Source organism: Zootoca vivipara, chromosome 8 (assembly GCF_963506605.1).
Source record: "Zootoca vivipara chromosome 8, rZooViv1.1, whole genome shotgun sequence".
Classification (NCBI taxonomy): domain Eukaryota; kingdom Metazoa; phylum Chordata; class Lepidosauria; order Squamata; family Lacertidae; genus Zootoca; species Zootoca vivipara.
This window is the reverse complement of record NC_083283.1, coordinates 12,687,750-12,707,895: the sequence shown is the minus strand read 5'-3', so window position 1 is coordinate 12,707,895 and position 20,146 is coordinate 12,687,750. Positions and strand designations below refer to the sequence as shown.

Below are 20,146 nucleotides of genomic sequence, written 5' to 3'. Positions count from 1 at the left end.
GCCGCATGTGCTCTTTGGGTCTGGTAGGGCAGAAGGCAAGGAGCCCAACAGTAGATGGCGCCAAAGCCAAGGGGAGGAGGAACCAACTAATCCTAGTTTTGTCCTCCTCCTGCTTTCTGCTGAGCTCTACAAAGGCAATACTGAAACGAAATGGAGGGTGGAGCCAGCAGGCAGGTGGTACCAACTAGAACAGGAGTCCCACACTCCATAGAAGAGGCAGCAAGCACATGTAAACGCTTCTGGGATCCTACCTGTCAATCAGCTGCCAGGCGTATGAAAGATCGCCAACTATCTGCATGGTGATCAAAACCTCTTCCTTAATGTTGATGGTTCTGATCATCTGATGGAGAAACTTGCGAGTGTCAGCAAGGAACTGACATATTTGTAGGTTGGACTCCAGTTGGTGAAATTCTTGAACCTGCATATTAAGAATTAGAAATGTAGTTTTTTTGGAGTTTTATTTTATTTTATTAGAACACCTAAAAACAAACAGAAGAGATTTTAAATTTAGCTACTTCTTAAATAAATCCCAATTGGTATGGAGTTCTATAGCAACTGGTCTTATGACAATGTTGCTTGAGTCCACATAAGAAATTATACCCAAAAAATGGCATGACCACCACCTCCTCTGCCTTACCTCTTCCAAAGCTTGTATTAATTGCACAGTTTTCCTGCCTGCTGCAGTGGAGTCATCGTAATCCAGAGACATTATTTGTTTGGCGATTTCCCTGAACCAGGCTTGCAGATTTTCTGTTTTTAGTGGGAAAACAGGACAAATTATTAAATTAGTGCAACTGAAACCAGAAGAGAGCATGCTACCAGCCACAAGTTCAGAAACTGTAAACATCCAAATATCAAGGAATTATTTTGAAAGAAACAAAAATGTGTCAGGGCCAGGAGGGGGGTAGTTTCCCTAAAGTTTGCGCTGTACACATTTACATGAATTCTGTGCTTGCACATGAAACCGTAATTTTGCACAGAAGTGACTAATCTCTGAAGATCCCACCATCCTTGCGGGCGGGTGTGGGGGACTCCCTGGTCCTGAATGGGGTCACTGTGCCCCTGCATTTTGGACTCACAGCTGTCCATGGAGGCACAGGTTAATTCTGTGTCCAGGGCAGCTGTCTACCGGCTCCATCTGGTACGCAGGCGGAGACCCTACCTGCCCGCGGACTGTCTCGCCAGAGTGGTGCATGCTCTAGTTATCTCTCGCTTGGGCTACTGCAATGCGCTCTATGTGGGGCTACCTTTGAAGGTGACCCGGAAACTGCAATTAATCCAGAATGCGGCAGCCAGACAGGTGACTGGGAGCGGCCTCCGGGACCACATAACACTGGTCCTGAGAGATCTACATTGGCTCCCAGTACGTTTCCGAGCACAATTTAAAATGTTTGTGCTGACCTTGAAAGCCCTAAACGGCCTCGGTCCTATATACCTGAAGGAGCATCTCCACCCTCCTCATTCTGCCTGGACACTGAGATCCAGCGCCGAGGGCCTTCTGGCGGTTCTCTCACTGCAAGAAGCAAAGCTACAGGGAACCAGGCATAGGGCCTTCTTGGTAGTGGCACCTGCCCTGTGGAACGCCCCCCCCATCAGAGGTCAGAGAGATTAAACAACTACCTGACATTTAGAAAATACCTAAAGGAAGCCCTGTTTAAGGAAGTTTTTAGTCTATGATATTTTAATGTATTTGATGTGTGTTGGAAGCCGCCCAGAGTGGTGAGGGAGACCCAAACAGATGGGCGGGGTATAAATAATAAATTATTATTATTATTATCCTTGATCACTGAGACATGATGGCTGAGGGAGATGGGAGTTGGAGCACAACGGCATCTGGAAGACTAACCAGTTCCCCACCCCAATTTAGCCACAACAAAGTTTGGGCTCGTGTGTTTCCCCTTCCCATGTGGCCATGAGGAAGAAAGTTTCATTTCCCTTTTAAGACCAAGGCTCTTGGGGTGTCTGAACCCAGACAAACTGTGGTTCGCCTTTAGGGTTACAAGACGAAGGCGCACAGATGCTCATCCTTGCAATGGTGAGTTGGGCTGCTACTGATTCAAATTGACCAATGCAAATCTTTGCAGAGCCTACAAAGCTTGGCGACATGAAGAAGATCCCGTGCATCTCTCACTAAAGCAGCGCAGGTTAATTTCGTAAGCTGGAAAGTCTTCTGCTCGGAACCAGTTGCCAGTCAGAATTATAGTCTAGCTGGAACCCCATAACCAAACATAATATAAATGAGCTCGCAAAAGCCTTACCTCAAAGGAAATAGAAAATACAATAGTACCTCGGTTTAAGTACACAATTGGTTCCAGAAGTCTGTACTTAACCTGAAGTATACTTAACCTGAAGCGAACTTTCCCATTGAAAGTATAATGGAAAGTGGATTAATCTGTTCCAGACGGGTCTGCGGAGTAGACTGTTGGAAAAGATCGGGACTATTTTGGACTACGAGCAAGATTTTGATACTAGGATTAGGATGGCAGTGCGAACAGTTATCTAGAATCCCCAGATTTTGAAGCATGGGAAGCCTAAAAAATTTATGATTTGGCATAATATTTGGCTTAATTGATATGTATGTGTATAATTTGAAATAATTGAAATAATTGAATTGTGTTTTAATTGGAAAATTTAATAAAAAGTATTTTTTTTTAAAAAAAAAAGTATTTATTTATTTTTTAAAAAACTCCTGAGTACTCAACCTGAAGTGTACTTAACCTGAGGTATGACTGTAATTGGTTCTGGAAGTCCATACTTAACCTGAGCGTACTTAACCTGAAGCAAACTTCCCCATTGAAAGTAATGCAAAGTGGATTAATCCATTCCAGATGGGTCCGTGGAGTACTTAAACTGAAAGTACTCAAACCGAAGTGTACTTAAACGGAGGTATGACTGTATTGCTTATTGCTTCCCCCTCCCCAATTTACCATTTTTCTCTTGGAACAATAAGAAACCAAGAAGAAAGAAAATTCATTAAGGAACGGGGAAAAATCTGAGAAATATTTGAAAAGTTTCTGTATACATTTACGTCCACCAGCAGGCTTAACATTAAACAAGCAGTTAAAGGTAATATTAAAGAAAAACCAGAGAGTTAACTGATAAATGGAATCATGTAGGAAATGCAGTATTAAAAATTAAAATGATAAGAAACTGCAAAAGGGGTAGAGGAAAGTCAAAACATTTATGTTCATTGGGAAGTTAATTTCCAAAATTGAAAAATAAAATTTATACTTTAAACGGCCCTTACCATTTTTCTCCACTCTTGTTAAAGGCTTAACGCCTGAAAAGACATCAGCCAGCTCAGTCATCCTTTCTGACCCTTCCGTTTTGTAGCTTTCCCATTTTGTTTGCTTTTCGGAGAGCATCTGCTTGAACATCTGATGAAAAAGCAAGACCTCAGTCTAAAACAGAACAACCTGCCGCGAGTGGAAAATTACAGCGATAGCAACAATACCATTTGGCGTGGATTGATCTATACTGGGGACCCGTTGTAGGCTTTTGGGAGATAACCCACATTTATGCTGAAAATAGAAAAATAAAGCTGAAAAGTTGGGGGTTTCTGTGCAGTTTCCCCCTACGAGCTGAAGAGGCAAGCCACTTTAACAAATAAAAAGTGACTTGCTTCTTCGGTAGCACAGATGAATGTAGGGGAAATGTCAAAGCAAGCCTCTGATTTGTGTACGGTTCTCTCACAAGCGCATTCTAGGCATGGGATGTGTGTATGAAGGATGTTTCCGTTACCTCTTTCAATATGAATTCGAACTGTGCTATATCCAGGAGAAGCTGGAAAAGGATCTTGGGGTTGTACTTCGAATCTGTTTGAACCTGGTCCTTTATTTGGCGGAGGCGCTTATTGTTTGGATCGTAAGCTAAGGAAAAAAGGAGAAAGTGAAGGCTTCCTCGATTGCTGCTGAACACCCACCTTCTCCCTCAACAATATCAACAGGGAAGATTTAATGTGCTCTTGGTCGCATGAGCATAAAACAAGGTGGATAAAAATCAATGATTAAAAAAAAATTAAAAATGATTTTTTTAAAGTTTAAATTGGATTGGTTTGATTTAAATTGCATTTGTAAAATAAAATGCTTTTGGAGGGAAAATCCTTCAAAATTTAGTTTTCTATTTAACTAACGTTATAGTCCAAGGCAGGCACCCCCCAAACTTCAGCCCTCCAGATGTTTTGGACTACAATTCCCATCATCTCTGACCTCTGGTCCTCGTAGCTTGGGATCATGGGAGTTGTAGGCCAAAACATCTGGAGGGCTGCAGTTTGGGAATGCCTGGTCCAAGGCCATTCATCAGGAAATACGGATTTGTTTTTAAGTTTTTCATGTGTGCTAAAACTCAGTCTAAGTTTTTTGTTTTAATTGTTTAGCCACATCAGTTAAAAAACATGGAAACATGCTATAATGTTATTGTTTCAGCTAAATAAATTGTTTAAATTTTTATTACGGAAACGATCGTTTTTCTCCTCCCAATAAAGTACAGCGGAAAAGTTGTCCAAATATAAAGCGTTAATTTATTGAACCTCACAATAATTTCATCATTATCAGTCTATGTATTTCTAACAGTATAACCAAATCAGTCATTTTTTATATACTGTAACTGTAAAAAGTGCTCTGAAAATTTATTATTCCAAAAACAAAACCTTCATCTGGTTGTAAATATTAAGATTATACCGGCAAGAATGAGCCTTTCTGTAAAAAAAAAACCACATGATTTAAATCAAGTCTTACTGACTTGTGATTTAAATCAAATCCACCCTGGTGTAAAACATTCTGTATGCAAGCACAGCAGCGAGAATCTTAATAGCAGCTAATTGGAAAACGGGTAAAGTACTATCTAAAGAAGAATGGATTAATAAATTGAGTGAATACCTCTTGATGGCAAAATTGACAGCAGCAGTAAGGAACCAGTCCAAGCAAAAATTAAGGAGTGAGTGGAAAAGCTATGATGATTACATGAAAAAGCATTGTTCGAAAGAGGAAATGCTAACATGCGTTGAGTAGGAGATATGAAGAGAAATATAAAATAAACAGAGTTGGATTTAGTTTTATTAGTGTTATTGTAGAGTTTTACAGAAAATAAATGCATGAGTAAATATCAGTGTGGAAATGGATGTTGAGAAAGTGTGGGGGGAAGCAATGGGGGGAAAGAGGAAATGATGTTCTCTTTATGCTTTGCTTTTGATATTTTCATAATTTCTGTTATGAGTTGTAATTTTTTTATCTTTGTTTTTTGTTATAATTTTGTAATGTTTTAAAGATTGGAAATAAAGATGTTTTAAAATTATTTTTAAAAAAGAAATAAATAAATAAAACATTACCCGAGTCTGCAGTATGGAGCATCATCCACCGGATCGCCACGTTGCAGTCTCTTAAGCAGTTCAGTAGTTTGGGGATATTGTCCAGCACCAGTTCCTCCCTCAAGCAGCCTTCCTTAAGAAACTGCTGCACCTGAGTGTGGACCCGCTCCCTGACTGAGGCGCATCTGCTGGCCTTCGAAAGACAGAAATCAAAGGAGCGTTACTGCAAAACAGGCGGAAATCGGTAGGGCTCCAAGTTAGAGGGATGTTGTACGAGGCTCTCGGAAAGCCGTTCCTCTGCCTTCGCCCATCTCCAACTACTTTGGACTACAACTCCCATCAGCCCCAGCCCGCCCACCCACCCTCCATGGGAACTGTAGTCCACCTGGAAGGCACCAGGGCAGTAAAAGCGGAGCTAGAAGCATCACAGAGCGGGGCGTTTAAGGAGAGGAAATTCCACTCAGCGCAAAGCATTCGCGTGAACCGCGAAGAAAACCGCATTTCGCCAACCTGTTCCTTGACGTTGGAAAGATCCAGCGTGTAGTTCAGAGCCATTTTCGCAGCTTTGTAAGGTTCCCAGACTTCTGCCAGGTTCACACACATCCCCATATAAATGCTAATTACCTGCGGAGAGAAACAGAATGTAACAGGCAGCCTGCAGGACTATCTGGCTCGCCAGGATTTCAGACAGGATTTTCTTCCGGCCCTCCCTGGCAGCGCTCGGGATTCGAACTGGCACCTTCTGCATGCCATACCACAAATGCCGTACCACTGAGCTACGGCCCTTCCCCAGCCAAGCTCCTATCACGTCAAGTCATCCCGGATACTCGCATTTATGCTTCTGCCGTTCTTCTGCCGACAAAACCTACGAGCGATGGCCAACGTGAGAAGCAACGCTGGCCCGTCTTCTAGCTATGTTTGGGAAGCTGGAACCCAGCAAAGTCTAAACGAAGGTTTCCCAAGCTGTTTTCAGACTACAACCCCCATCATCCTTGACCACCAGTCCTGCTAGCTAGGGATGATGGGAGTTGTAGTCCCCAAACAGCTGGAGGCCTAAGTTGGGGAAACACTGGTCTAAACGGTTCGACAGGGGGCGGGGCTGGCAGGGGAGGAAGCCCAGGCAGAAAGCACGTTGCCATGTCCTGAGGGAACTGTGGTGGGAGCCTCCCTTTCCATCTTCCCAGAGGGGGGCTACGAATGGGGGGGGGGGAACACCTCAGGACAGAGTGCAGGACTCCCCGCTGGCCTGAGGAAAACCTCTTTCGCTCTAAATCAGGGGTGGTGAAACTTTTTCAGCCCGAGGGGCCAGATATCTACCTTCCAGGGGCCACATGCCAGTGGTGGGTGGGGCCAGAGGCAAATGTGGGAGGAGCAAATGTTACGTACTTTTGTACATGAGGGTTGGCAAGGGGCGTGGCTAGGGAGATGGTGCGGCCTGAAGAAAGTCCTGAGGGCCCGACAAGAGTGGCCTGAGGGCCACATTGTTCCCGGAGCTTCAGGTTCCTCGCCCCTGCGCTCTATGCTTAATATCCATTTGTTTTAGCGTGTTTTTTTTAAGTTGTAAGCCTTTGCACTCGGCTGCCTCGGCAGAAAAGAAGCACATAAAGTGCAGGAAATAAGAAACGAACAAGGAGGAGATGCGTTTCCAAATTACTTCAGCTCTGAACCGTATTTACCCAGTTGTCTGGAAAATATTTATCCACGATCTCCCTCATCTTCGCTTGCTGCGTGTGCAGAATGGAGGCATCAAAATAAAGGGCCACGTACAACATGGCCGCCTGAGGAGCGAGGGCGACGCTGCGGTGCTCTGGTAACGGGTACGCGGAAACCTGAAATGAAAGGAGCGCAGCAGGAAGAGGGAGACAAAGAGTCAGCGGACACCATGAAGACATAGAACAGTATATTTTTAATCATATTTTTATATGCATTGGTAGCCGCGCCAAGTGGCTTGGGTATAAATAATAAAATTGTTATTATGAGTGTAAGTTAGGCCTAGAGGCGCCCTGAGAACCAGTGAGATGCAGTGCCTAGAGCAGGCATCCCCAAACTGCGGCCCTCCAGATGTTTTGGCCTACAACTCCCATGATTCCTAGCTAACAGGACCAGTGGTCAGGGAAGATGGGAATTGTAGTCCGAAGTTTGGGGATGCCTGGCCTAGAGTGTTAGACTAGCACCTGGGAGGTCTGGGTTCGAATCCCCACTCAGTCACATGATGCTCACCTTGGGCCAGTCACTGCCTCTCAGCCTAACCTACCTCACAGGATTGTCCTTGGAGGAAAAGGCAGGATGGAAACGCAACAAGTAAATAAACAGTTCTTTCCCGGCACGCTGCGACTCACCTGGTTGTATATATCATCGGACCTCAGCCGGCCAATGACCATGCTGATGAAGGTTTCGTTTATGGGTACCCTGCTGAAGTAGCTCTCTGGGTAGTTTGCAGGCCTCTTCGCTCCAGGCTGACTCGAATACCCCGTGCTCCGGAGCAGCTTGCATATGTCGTCCATGTTGGAATCGGCAGAACGGGCAGCGCTGGGTGGCAAAGAGAGAAAAAGGAGCTTCGGGAGAAAGAACTCTGCGAAGAACAGAGGAAGAGACCCAAACACAAAAAAGGGACATGGGGCGACTCTTGCAAGCAAGGACACTGACGCAATCTCAAATGAATTCAGCTTTGAGAGGTCAAATCCTTAGAAGCAGTATGTCAGGTGTGCTCTAGCTGGTCTTATTATTTACATTTTATGTGTTTCCAAAGCTGATGATGCCATCCCAGTTTCATCTTCACAACAACCCTGTTGTTGAGGCTGAGAGAGAGAGAGAGCTATTGGCCCAGGCTCAACCAGTGAGCTTCATGGGTGGGTGGGGATTCGAACTCGCCTCCTAGGTCCTAGTGGAAACCGCCCAACCCAGGAGGCAAGGGGAAGGGCCTGCCTGCCTCAGGCAGTGGAAGTGCAAGAGGGGGTGCTCTGTTCCCCACCCCGCCTCCCGCCTGCCTCCCCCGACACTCGGCTTTCTCAGGGAACGCAAGCGGGCGGGCTAGGTGTCCCCTGCTTGCGTTCCCTGAGAAAGCCGGGCGTGCTTCCTCGGCGAAGACAAGCAGGCGGGCTAGGTGTCCCCCGCTTGCCTTCGCTGAGAAAGCCGGGTGCCTTCTCAGGGAACGCAAGCGGGGGACACCTAGCCCGCCCGCTTGCTTTCCCTGAGAAAGTCGCAGCGCAAAGCTGGCATGGGGTGCTGTTTCGGAGGCTTCCGAGGCTGCACCCCATGCCGGCTTTGCGCTGTGAGAAGCGGAGGCAGGAGAAGTTTCTCCCGCCGCCGCTTCTCACAGCGCAAAGCCGACATGGGGTGCAGCCTCGGAAGCCTCCGAAACTGCACCCCATGCCGGCTTTACACGGCGTGCCAATGTGGGGGGGTGTGTGTTTCGTTGGCTGCCTTCCCCTTGAATTGGGGAAGGCAGCCAGCGAAAACGCCTGACAGATCCGGGATTTCCTCCCACCCCGGCCCGACAGATCTGGGATTTCCTCCCTCCCCCCGCCCGACAGAAGTGCGGCAATGTGGGGGTGTTTTGCCGCCTGCCATGGGCGTAGCCAGGATCAAATCTAGGGGGGGGGGCAAGCCGTGGTCGTTCAGGTTGTGACATTTCAGCACGGAAAAGGCAAATGAAACCACAATTTTAAGGTGGTTGCGATTCCTACATTTCTGCTTTTACAGGGGGTTGGACTAGATGACCCTTGGGTACCTTCCAACTTTACAATGCTAAGATTTAATAAAAAAGGTCCTTACAACATAATGCAATTTAGTCCCATATGATTAAGCAATTATAAATAAATGAGTCCCCCACCCCAGCCTGAGAATAATGCACTCCGGTAAACTGGTGCAAGATACTTTGGTCGTTGGCTACATCCAACTAAATCCTACTTAGGGCAGACCCTTTGAAATTAAAGTCTGGATTTTTAATTCATTTCAGTGAGTCTACTCTGAGTAGGACTAGCACCCGAGACAACTGTGTGTGTGTGGAGGAGGGCAAACGAGGGCTGAGAGCAAATCTAAAAAGGATGGGACAGCTGCATATCCCTGCAATGCAGAGGGTTGGACTAGATGATCCTCATAGTCCCTTCCAACCCTACAATACTATAATTCTAGGGCAGGCATGTCCAATATGTGAATCCTGAGGTCCATCGCAGGCTCCTCCTCCTCCCTCCTTCTGAAGCTGGCTTGCCTTGGTGGTTAGAGCTCATGGGAAAAGCATGGGGGAAAGCCCCCTTAGTGCTCCATGAGTTTGAGGGAAAGGCTTTAAAGTAGGGGAAAGAGAGGTAGAGTAAGGGCTTGGGGATGCTGCCCTGAAGTCAGCTGCGATTTAAAGCAATAGTAGGGGAAAGAGGTGGGCCTGCCTTATTCCTTCATTGGAGGGAGGGAGGAACTTTTATGTCACATCATTTGATGAATTGAGTAAGGACAAAACAAAATAAAAGAATTCCTTCCAGTAGCACCTTAGAGTCCAACTAAGTTTGTCATTGGTATGAGCTTTCGTGTGCATGCACACTTCTTCAGATATTTTTTGTTTGTTTCGACTACGCCAGACCAACACGGCTACCTTACCTGAGTAAGAGCTGTTCAGAGACAGCGACTGGTCCAAGGTTACTTTTAGCTAAAAAGGGACTTGAAGCCAACTCTCCCCAAGCCCAAATTCCTAGTCAACACAACACGCTGGTTGCCTCGAACCCCCCACCCCAAAATAATTTGCGAGGGCTGGCTGTAAACCTGTATATTTGCCTGCTTGGGTATATTTTTGGGACCCACCTTACTTCTGTGGCTGAAAGATCTTTTAAATTGCTTCCAAGTATTGCGTTTTGGTTGTTGTAACCCGCTGTAACAGTAATAATAATAAGTGGGGAGCTTTACCCTCCTAGTCATCTGCATTAGACGCCCCCAACTTAACTGTTAAAGATGAAAATCAAACAGGAGCCCCTTCCTCTCTGTCCTAGCAAAGCACCGTGAACCCGCCCCACGGAGCAAGTGGCTTGCATCGTCTCTCTCTGCTTCTGCCCCATTTCAGCCATCCCACACCCCGCCGCTCACCCCAAACACACTAACCACCCTAAGACTCCCATTCGCGCCGCAGCTAGTGCTCCTCTCAACCGACGAACCAAAAAGCCAAGCCGAGGGCCCCTCCGTGCCTACAAGTCTTCTCCAATCATAAGAGCTGTGAGAAACGGAGTCTGAGCTTTTCGCCCAATCCTAGCTCTCTTGCCATCCAGCAATACTTTTAAACTCTCGTTTACAAAGGGAAACGAAGCCCAAACGTGGGAAGGAAGGAAAGCAGCAGTGCATGGGAAGAGTTGGCGATAGGCTTATTCTAGACACTAGACTGCCCCCCCTGCCTATGCCCCTGTGAGTGTGTGTGTGTGTGTGTGAGAGAGAGAGAGAGAGAGAGAGAGAGAGAGAGAGAGAGAGGCAGAGAGAGAGAGAAAGTGAGAGAGGGGGCAGAGAGGGGCAGAGACAGAAAGTGAGAGAGGCAGAGAGAGAAGCAGAGAGTGGTAGAGAAACAGAGAGAGACAGGCAGAGGGCAGGCAGAGAAACAGCAATTTCTTTCCAGCCTGAGGACTCCCCGCGCCCCCAGTGGCAGCTTCAGGAACTGCAGCCCCCTTCCCTGGTCTGGAGCTGGGCGAGTCGGCGGCTGTGTCGCCGGCGTGATGCCTGCCTTCCTCGCTCAGCTGCTGCCATAACCATTTAATTTTTTGCTTCTAGAGGGGGGCAATTGCCCCCTTCTGCCCCCCTGGCTACGCCTATGCCGCCTGCCTTCCCCAAGCCAAGGGGAAGGCAGGCGGCAAAAAGCCCTGGCAATTTTTCGCTGCACGCTGGACTTTGTAGTCGGAGGTTTGTTTTTCTATGGCCACGCTTTGCAAGACGAAGCGGCGGCCATAGAAAAACTCGTCGTCTTGCGAGGCAACCTCCGATCGCAAAATCCATTCGTATAGTGAAAAATTCGTCTAACAGGGCATTCGTTAAGCGAGGCACCACTGTACTGGCTCTCTTACATCTTTTTATATTGTATACATTTTTATTGGTGGCCGATACATTTTGTTTTGTGTTTGTTGCCAATCGCCTTGAGTTCTCTTGGATGAGGGGCGATGGATAAATATTGCAAAATAATCATAATAATATAGCTTAAAATGTGACCTAACAAATCTCAAGTTCAAATCTCAAATTCAAACCCGTGTTTGTGTGTGATGGGTATAAGTGCTGGACTGGGATCTGCAAGAACCAGGTTCAAATCTTCACTTAGCCATGAAGCTCCCTGGGGGATTTTGGACCAGTCACTATCTCTCAACCTAGCCTACCTCACAGGGCTGTTGCGAGGATAAAAATGGGCTGCGACTGATTTGTTATCTCAGGATAAAAATTGTTCAAACAAACAAATAAATAGATAAATAAGGGTTGGCGGGCATATGGGACAGGACCTTTTCAGCAGTGGCACCCAGTCTCTGGAATTTCCTTTTCAGGTAGGCGTGCCTGGATACCTCCCATTCTGTTTCAGGGTGGATAATTAAGGACATCCTTCCCTACCAGTCTTTTTAAAAATAATGATTGAGTTTTCTTGTTCCCCGACTGCTTCTTATTTTTCCTAGCTTCCTAAAATCCTTAATTTTAAAATTGTTAGTGTTGATAACCTCTTAATTATGACTGTTGTTTTATGCATAATCTCATTAAGGCGTTGGCACAATATCTTCTTATATAGAAAGAAATGTAGGATGTCATCACACTCTGGTTCGTGTGCCTGACAATCCTAACTCCGTATAAGGCAGCTGCCGACATGCCCATTGAAACTGGGACCTTCTGAACACAAAGCAGGCACCATTCCACTGAGTCATGTGATTCCCAGCAGACGTTCACCTTGCTATCTTCCTGGGAAATGCTAGCCAGAATCAAGAATGGTCAACAACGGTCAGAATACCTGTATCTATAGTAAGAAACCAGCATTCTCTCTCGCACCTCCCCTTCAATTTTCTGATCGATGACGAGCAACATGACGCCATACAGATAAAGGGCTTCACACTACAGTCCAGGGGAAAACAAACAAACAATATTGTGCTCACTGACATCAATAGTTCCAAAGGCCAAAAACAGTGCTGCCTAGTAGATCCAATTCATTATTAGTAAATTGCTTAGGTGATTCCACAGCCAGGCTGATTCAGTACAGTGGAACCTCGGTTTATGAACACCTCGGTTTACGAATGTTCGGTTTACGAACACCACAGAACCATCTGGAACGGATTAATCCACTTTCCATTACTTTCAATGGGAAAGTTCGCTTCAGTTTATGAACGCTTCAGTTTATGAATAGACTTCCGGAACCAATTGTGTTCATTAACCGAGGTACCACTGTAAATCACTTCACCTGAAGAATTAACATGGCAATCCAATCTCTTTCTCTCCTTGTTTTTTGCCCATGCAAGTCTGCACAGAACTGCGGAACAGGCGAGTCTATTATTGCACAGAAGCCGGAGTGCTTACCAGCAGCTGTTTGCCATCCTCATTCAGTAGCACTGTTTCTATGGTTTGCTGGATATAAATCCCTTCGTTGAGGTCATCTAGATATCTAGGAACAGCATAAAAATCAAGAATAAGGCCCAGTCGTTAATGGCTTAACAGCTGCAACGGATCTCCTGCTGAACACCAGTTTTTGGGAATCACAAAAAGGGAGCGTGTTGTTGTGCTCAGGCTGTGTTTACAGACATCTGGTTGGCCACTGTGAGAGCAGAGTAGCCTTTGGCTTGATCCAACAGGGCCATTCTTAGGTAAGGTTGTCTAGCCCTAAGAATAAGGAGTCTCGATGGGAGATGTCTCACGACAGCCAGTACAAAATGGTTTTCATAGCATATTGAAAGATGGATACAGTGGTCCCTCGACTTACGAATTACTCGACATCCGATGTTTTCGACTTATGAACGGGACAAATGGCCGCATGCTTATGAATTTTTCTACATCCAAACGGAAACCGTTGGTGCTTTTAAATGCGGTTTCCTCAACTTACGATTTTTTAATGTGGTTTCATCGACTTACGAATTTTTCCGAATATTTTTTTTCCTAAGGGAATGCGCTTTTCGACTTACGAAATTTTCGACCTATGAATGTGCATTCGGAACGGATTAAGTTCGTAAGTTGAGGGACCACTGTACCAAGCTTGGCGCCGGGGAATACATGCACGACCCGCCATGGTGAGGCAAACTCACCCAGGAAAAGCCTTTCGTTCACCTTTCATGAGATATTTGTATAAGCAGCCCCTTTAAGCACCAGTCGGCTTTCTTACTGCAGATGACACTACTCAGTGTCAAGAATAGGGAGCAGGGTCTTAAGACCTGCTACCTCACCAACTTTTTTTAAATCTCTTGTAATACTTTCAAGATTGGCTCTTTTGGTTCTTCCACAGATATCACCCCGTTGTCTGCAAATGCTTTTAATTTATGTTGTCCCTGTCCCACGCTTACGTCTTTAATATCTTGATTACATCTTCTTCTTTTTTTGCGCCAATACTTCTAAAAACTATTATAAACAAAGGTGACAACGGGCAGCCTTGTTTTGTTCCTTCAGTTATTTTACAGTTATTTGCTTTTACAGCTATTTGTTATTTTACAGTTATTTGTTTTATAGTCTTGTTCCTTCAGTTATTTTACAGTCGGGACATTATTTAGTATCAACTAAGCCGACTGGTCAGTATATATTGCTTTGCCTCCTTGTATAAAAGTGTCTCCAAAAGTCATATAGCCTGAAACCCAGGAGACATTATAAAAGGAATGCAACCAGCGCTATCGTTATGTCAAGTCAGGCAACGATCCCCAGGGCATGTTTTGCATGTCTGCATGCACAAACAGCATTCTAGACACCAGCCCATTTGCTTTGCCCCGTAGAAATCAATGGGCACCATTTTGAGCAAAGCCCACCACAGACTGCAAGCATCCCAAGCACCATTTTTGGCGAAGCCTTGCTGGCGCCACCAGTATATGCAAATGAGCCCAGCCATTGTCTCTTATTACCATTTAGCTGCAGCTAAACCCACCTTTTCAGTAGCTTGCACAGGGCTCAAAGTCCACTGACAATGTCTTTAGAGACAATGCCCAGAATACCATCAACTTGTGAAATAAGGATAGCAGCACCAAGCAGCAGGGTCTTTTCAGTTGTGGGCCCCAACTCCCCCATCTATATCCTTCTTAGCCTTTTCAAAAGCATTTGAAAATGCCATGTTCTCTTCAGCTGTTAATGTAATGGTGATGCCTCTTCTCCCCCCCCTTTTTTAATAAATGTGCCATTGTGCATTGTCTGTTTTGAATTAACTGCTACAAATGATTCCCAGGGTCACTTCCAACGCTATAATTCTACGATTCTATAATCTAATTTTCTTGCGATTTTATATTGCCAGTTGCTGATACCACACAAGCTTTCAGAGGGAAAGGGGGACAGATCACAGGTTTTGGAGTCAGCAGTTACGCACCTGTTTAAGTCAACAATATATTTATGAACACTTTGGAAAGCCAGATAGAATCTTGTCAAGATTTCTATGTTGTTCTCGCGAAATTCGTCGTCTAGATCCTGGAGGTCAGGTTTGGCTTCCAACTTCTCTTCCCATAGCTCAGGTCCCTGCGAAGAAGAAATAACCATTTCGACGAAATACGGCATAAAGAGAGGACCATCTTATTATTTGCCAAATATCAATGTGCACTTGATGTGAATTACTGTAACGATAAGTTTTATTATGCACGCTTCACCAGAATGTCCCAGGGTGGGTTACGGTAATAAAAACACAGCAGTCAAAACAAATTAGAATCACAACTAGGGTGGGTGCTAAAAATACTGCGGTGTCGAAAGCAGGTTAAAAAGATGCATCATCGGCACATGAGAAAAGTTGCAAAACTGAAGGTATCAGATACAGTGGAACCTCGGTTTACGAACACCTCGGTTTACGAACTTTCGGTTTACGAACGATTGTAAACCGGAAGTAAGTAAACCGAGGTTTCCGATGCCTCCTGGAGGCCGGACCTTCGCTCTGGGCCTTCGTGGAGCCATGGGAGCACTTCCATGGCTGCGGCCCAGTCGCGGAAGCACTCCCATGGCTCCGCGAAGGCATCGGAGTGAAGGCACAGCTTCCGCGGAGGCACCGGAGGCGGGCCTTCACTCTGATGCCTTTGCGGAGCCACGTGAGCGCTTCTGCAACTGGGCTGCAGCCACGGAAGCCTTCCTATGGCTCTGCGAAGGCATTGGAGCGAAGGCCCGGCTCCGGTGGCGCCCACGTTGGTGACGCTGGGATTGGGGCCAGGCTGCCGGGAGAGAGAAGAGACGGACGCGGCTGGAGCCCCGGAGGCAGCGGAACCCCCCAACCCCCCGTCCCTTCGCTTCTCCGCCGTTCTCACCATTGCGAAGGGCGGCTCTGTCGGCTTCTCACAAACTCCCTCAGCCGGCAAGTGTCGCCTCCGTCGTCGTGGCGGCTTCTCCCTCCTCCTCCTCAGGCGACGAGAGAGGGAGCCTTGCTGCCAGCGCCTGAGGAAGAACTCCTAGCAGGCGCCTGCCCTGCACGGCGCCTGGCTCAAACCCCTTCCTTTTCCCCACGAGCGGGGACAGCGCTACCTCCCTGCCGAGCAGGCTCGGGGTTTCCCGCCTTCCTCCACCGCCCCGAGAGACAGGCGCTGCTTCGGCCACCCCTCTGCTGTGCGCAGAGGAGCCGGCACCGGTGGCGCGGCCATGGCGGGAGGCGAGGGCGCTCAGGTGCGGGGCCCGTCGGTGGCCTTCCTGCACCCGGACCTGGGTCTCGGCAGTGCCATGGCCACGCCGATGGTGTCGGCCCCTCTGCGCACAGCAGAGGGGTGGCCGAAGCAGCGCCTGTCTCTCGGGGCGGTGGAGGAAGGCGGGACTCCCAAAATGGATAAAAGCCCCCCCCCTCAAACAATGACTATCATCAGTGGACATAAGAACAAAAAATCGTCTGGAACGGATTAATCCACTTTCCATTACTTTCAATGGGAAAGTTCGCTTCGGTTTATGAATGCTTCGGTTTATGAACAGACTTCCGAAACCAATTGTGTTCATAAACCGAGGTACCACTGTACGGCTCTTTGGGGAGGGAATCCAACAAGTCAGGGTTGTCAACAGAGATTGCCCTCTCCTGGAAGAGTCTGTAGGAAAGGAGGCAGTCTTTCAGATCTTTCGGGCCTACATAATTTAATCAGTTATAATAATAATAATAATCCTACATAATAATGTGCAAGTGTCTCTGCGTCCAGATTCCCTGTGTCACTGTGTCCGTGCTACTGTGCATGTGCCCCATGGACACAGGGACTGGACGAAGAGACTGCACGCGCGTGCGCTCCCCCCCTGCCTCCTCCAACCGCCACTCCCGGCCGGACACTGCCTCACTGCAGGGCATGTTGGGGAAGCGAGGGTGGAGGCCGGCGGAGGTGAATGGGGGGAGGAAGGGCGCCTTTGAGGAGCCCGGTCCGGCTCCCGCCGCCGCAGCTTCTCCGAACCCCAGGATGTCTCCTTCCTGTCGGCGGCTGGGGGAGAGGAAGGAAGGAGGAGAAAGGGCTGCTTTCTCCTTCTTCGTTCCTGTCCCCCTACTGCCGACAGCAAGGACAAGTCCCGGGGTTCGGAGAAGCGCTGCGTAAGCGCTTCTCCGAACCCCCGGGATGTCTCCTTCCTGTCGGCGGCTGGAGGAGAGGAAGGAAGGAGAAAGGGCTGCTTTCTCCTCCTTCGTACCTATCCCCCTGCCACCGACAGGAAGGACAGGTCCCGGGGTTCGGAGAAGCGCTGCGCATCCGAACCCCGGGATGTTCTAGCGCCCATTTACTCAACGGGCTGAATTACACTAGTAGTAATAATAATAATAATAATAATAATAATTTCTTATTTATACCCCGCCCATTTGGCTGGGCTTCCCCAGCCACTCTGGGCGGCTTCCAACAGAACATAAACATACAATAATCTATTATACATTAAAAGCTTCCCTAAACAGGGCTGCCTTCAGATGTCTCCTAAAAGTCTGGTAGTTGTTTTTTCTTTGACATCTGGTGGGAGGGCATTCCACAGGGCGGGTGCCACTACCGAGAAGGCCCTCTGCCTGGTTCCCTGTAACTTGGCTTCTCGCAACGAGGGAACCGCCAGAAGGCTCTCGGCACTGCACCTCAGTGTCCGGGTAGAACGATGGGGGTGGAGACGCTCCTTCAGGTATACTGGACCGAGGCCGTAATCACTCTAAAGAACAGAAAGGAGAGTTTAAATAAGGCTCCAGCGAAGCAAAATTTCTTACCTTGAAATAGCTGAAATCAAATATGATATCGCCATATTTCTGCTGATCTGCCTTGTTTCTGAGTCGGAAAACCCCCGGAACGAACTCGGAGAGTCTCAACAGTTCGGCAATGATAGCATTTCCACAAGAGACAATTCTGAGAATTGCCTGCCCGCAGTGATTATTTTCCGCTAGGAAGTCCACCATGTCGAAGAATAGTACGATTCTTCCAAAAGTATCTTTTCAACCCAAGTTTGTACTTTCACTCTTTTAAGTTATCTGAAGGAAGAGGCATTGCTGAGTGCTCCATCAAGGTATCTGAAAAACAGCAACCACCGAGCATATTTGACATTGCATATTCTTCATATCTCAGTTTATGATGTGTTCCGATTCCACTATCCAACACATTTTTTTAATTGCAAGCCTGTTCTTAAAATATGTTTTTCTCAACACCCTGTAATAGGGTTTCACAGCATAAACAAAACACCTATTTCTTAAGTCAGACAAGCAACAGCAGCACACTCTTCTCTGAAAAATAAGTTTAGGACACCTGCTTAAAAAGAAATACAGCCCATTGGCTAAAACAGGTAAGGAAATGGCAGCCCACAAGTTGTTATCAGCCCCCCCCCGGACATTTTTTTGGGTTTTTTTAAAAAAATTACTGTGTTAAGAATGTCACTTTAGACGTGAGCTATAAATATGTTCTATAGTAAATTTTATCCAGCACGGCTTAGGAAGGAAAAGAGGGAGACGATATGCCCCAAACTGGTGTTTTTAGCCTTTTACAAGAACTATATTTGATAAAAGATTAATTTCTTAGCACTGTTTTGAAGCTCTTCCTTTTACTTTGCTTTTCACAACAGCACTTCCAAGCTTTATTTCAGGTGGGTAAAACACAGACCCACAGTTTCACTCTAAAGGGGGGGGGGGAATGTCTTTTCAAGTTGCAAGAAACACTCGAAACAGCAACGGTAATATATGTATTGCATGCAGATAGTTCCTCCTGCATGTTCGAGGGGAGGACTCGAACTCATGACTTCAAGTTACAAGAAAGGAGATTCTGACTAAATATCAGGAAGGACTTTCTGACAGTAAAAAATATTTAAAAATGGAAAGTGCTGCTTTTGATCTATAAAGCCTTAAACTGCTCAGGACCACAATACCTCAAGGTCTGCCTCTCCTCGTATAAACTGACCTGGACCCTGCGACCATCCTCTGAGGCCTTTCTTCGTGTGTCTCCTCCAAGAGAGGTCCAGAGCGCAACAACATGAGAACGGGGCCTTTTCTGCATTGGCTCCCCACTTGTGGGATGCTCTCCCTAGGGAGGTTCGCCTGGCGCCTTCATCTGAAGGCAGCCCTGCTTAGGAAGTGTTTAAGGTCTGGCGTTTTGCCGTGTTTTTACTATTCCGCTGGGAGCCGCCCAGAGCGGCTGGCTCAACCTAGTCAGATGGGAGGCGTACGAATAATAAAATTATTATTTTTCATAATTTTAGTAAGAGAGATCTGGAGGGTGGCAACACAGAATAATAGAATCATCGAGTTGGAAGAGACCACAAGGGCCATCCAGTCCAACCCCCTGCCAAGCAGGAAACACCATCAAAGCATTCTTGACATATGCCTGTCAAGACTCTGCTTAAAGACCTCCAAAAAAGGAGACTCCACCACACTCCTTGGTGAATGCTCCTTCTCTGCAGTGGCTCCCCATCTGTGGAATGCTCTCCCCAGGGAAGTCTTCAATACACACTTTTAGGCGCCAGGCAAAAACGTTCCTTTTTAACCAGGGCTTTGGTTGATTTGATTGACACCCTATGCCGTTTTAAAATGGGGGTTGGGGTTGGGGGGGGAGGGTTATGGGTTGTTGTTTTTATTTTGATCCTATATTTTGCAGCTTTATATTTTGATTCTGTTCTGTGAGCCGCCCTGAGAACACCGGGTTATAGGGCGGTATATAAATTCAATAAATAATAACAGTGCTATTTTTTCTAAAAAATAAAAATATTTAGGCATACTCTCATTTTCCTACTCGTATTGAAATACTGCCCCTCAATGAGGCCAAACTTAGATTCACAAAATGTTTAGGGGTATGTGTCCCCCTGCGTCCCCCCAGAAAAAAAGCACTGAATAACAATACAGTAATAATAATCATCTTTAGGCGCTGGGCAAAAATGTTCCTCTTCAGCCAGGCCTCTCCTATTCTACCGTATGATTCTATACCCTATTTGTTGTTGTTGGAGGGGAGGGTCCTAGCTAACAGGACCAGTGGTTGGGGAAGATGGGAATTGTAGTCCAAAACATCTGGAGGGCCGAAGTTTGGGGATGCCTGACTTTACCTTGATTCTATATCCTGTTTCGTTTTTCTTTTGTTTTTTGGAGGGGAGGGCTATACTGTACTTGATTCTAGACCAGACATTCCCAGACTTCGCCCCCCCCCCCCGATGTTTTGGACTACAATTCCCATCATCCCTGACCACTGGTCCTCTTAGCTAGGCCAAAACATCTGGAGGGCCGCAGTTTGGGGATGCCTGTTCTAGACCCTATTTTGTGGTTCACTGGGAGGGGAGAGCTACACCAGCTGA

At 46.7% G+C, this 20,146-nt stretch overlaps 1 protein-coding gene across 1 annotated transcript in view; it reads right to left on the bottom strand.

Moving 5' to 3' along the window:
• WASHC5 (WASH complex subunit 5) overlaps positions 1 to 20,146 on the bottom strand; it is a 46,988-nt gene that overhangs the window by 26,284 nt on the left and 558 nt on the right. The window contains exons 2-13 of the mRNA XM_060277622.1: positions 17,592 to 17,888; positions 14,787 to 14,932; positions 12,812 to 12,896; positions 12,252 to 12,352; positions 7,645 to 7,834; positions 6,982 to 7,134; positions 5,816 to 5,929; positions 5,327 to 5,498; positions 3,742 to 3,869; positions 3,248 to 3,377; positions 638 to 750; positions 252 to 418 (exon numbers count right to left, since the gene is read on the bottom strand). Of these exons, the coding sequence (XP_060133605.1) occupies positions 252 to 418; positions 638 to 750; positions 3,248 to 3,377; positions 3,742 to 3,869; positions 5,327 to 5,498; positions 5,816 to 5,929; positions 6,982 to 7,134; positions 7,645 to 7,834; positions 12,252 to 12,352; positions 12,812 to 12,896; positions 14,787 to 14,932; positions 17,592 to 17,777 (1,685 nt within the window). The 5' untranslated portion in view covers positions 17,778 to 17,888. The remainder of the gene's footprint in view (positions 1 to 251; positions 419 to 637; positions 751 to 3,247; positions 3,378 to 3,741; positions 3,870 to 5,326; positions 5,499 to 5,815; positions 5,930 to 6,981; positions 7,135 to 7,644; positions 7,835 to 12,251; positions 12,353 to 12,811; positions 12,897 to 14,786; positions 14,933 to 17,591; positions 17,889 to 20,146) is intronic.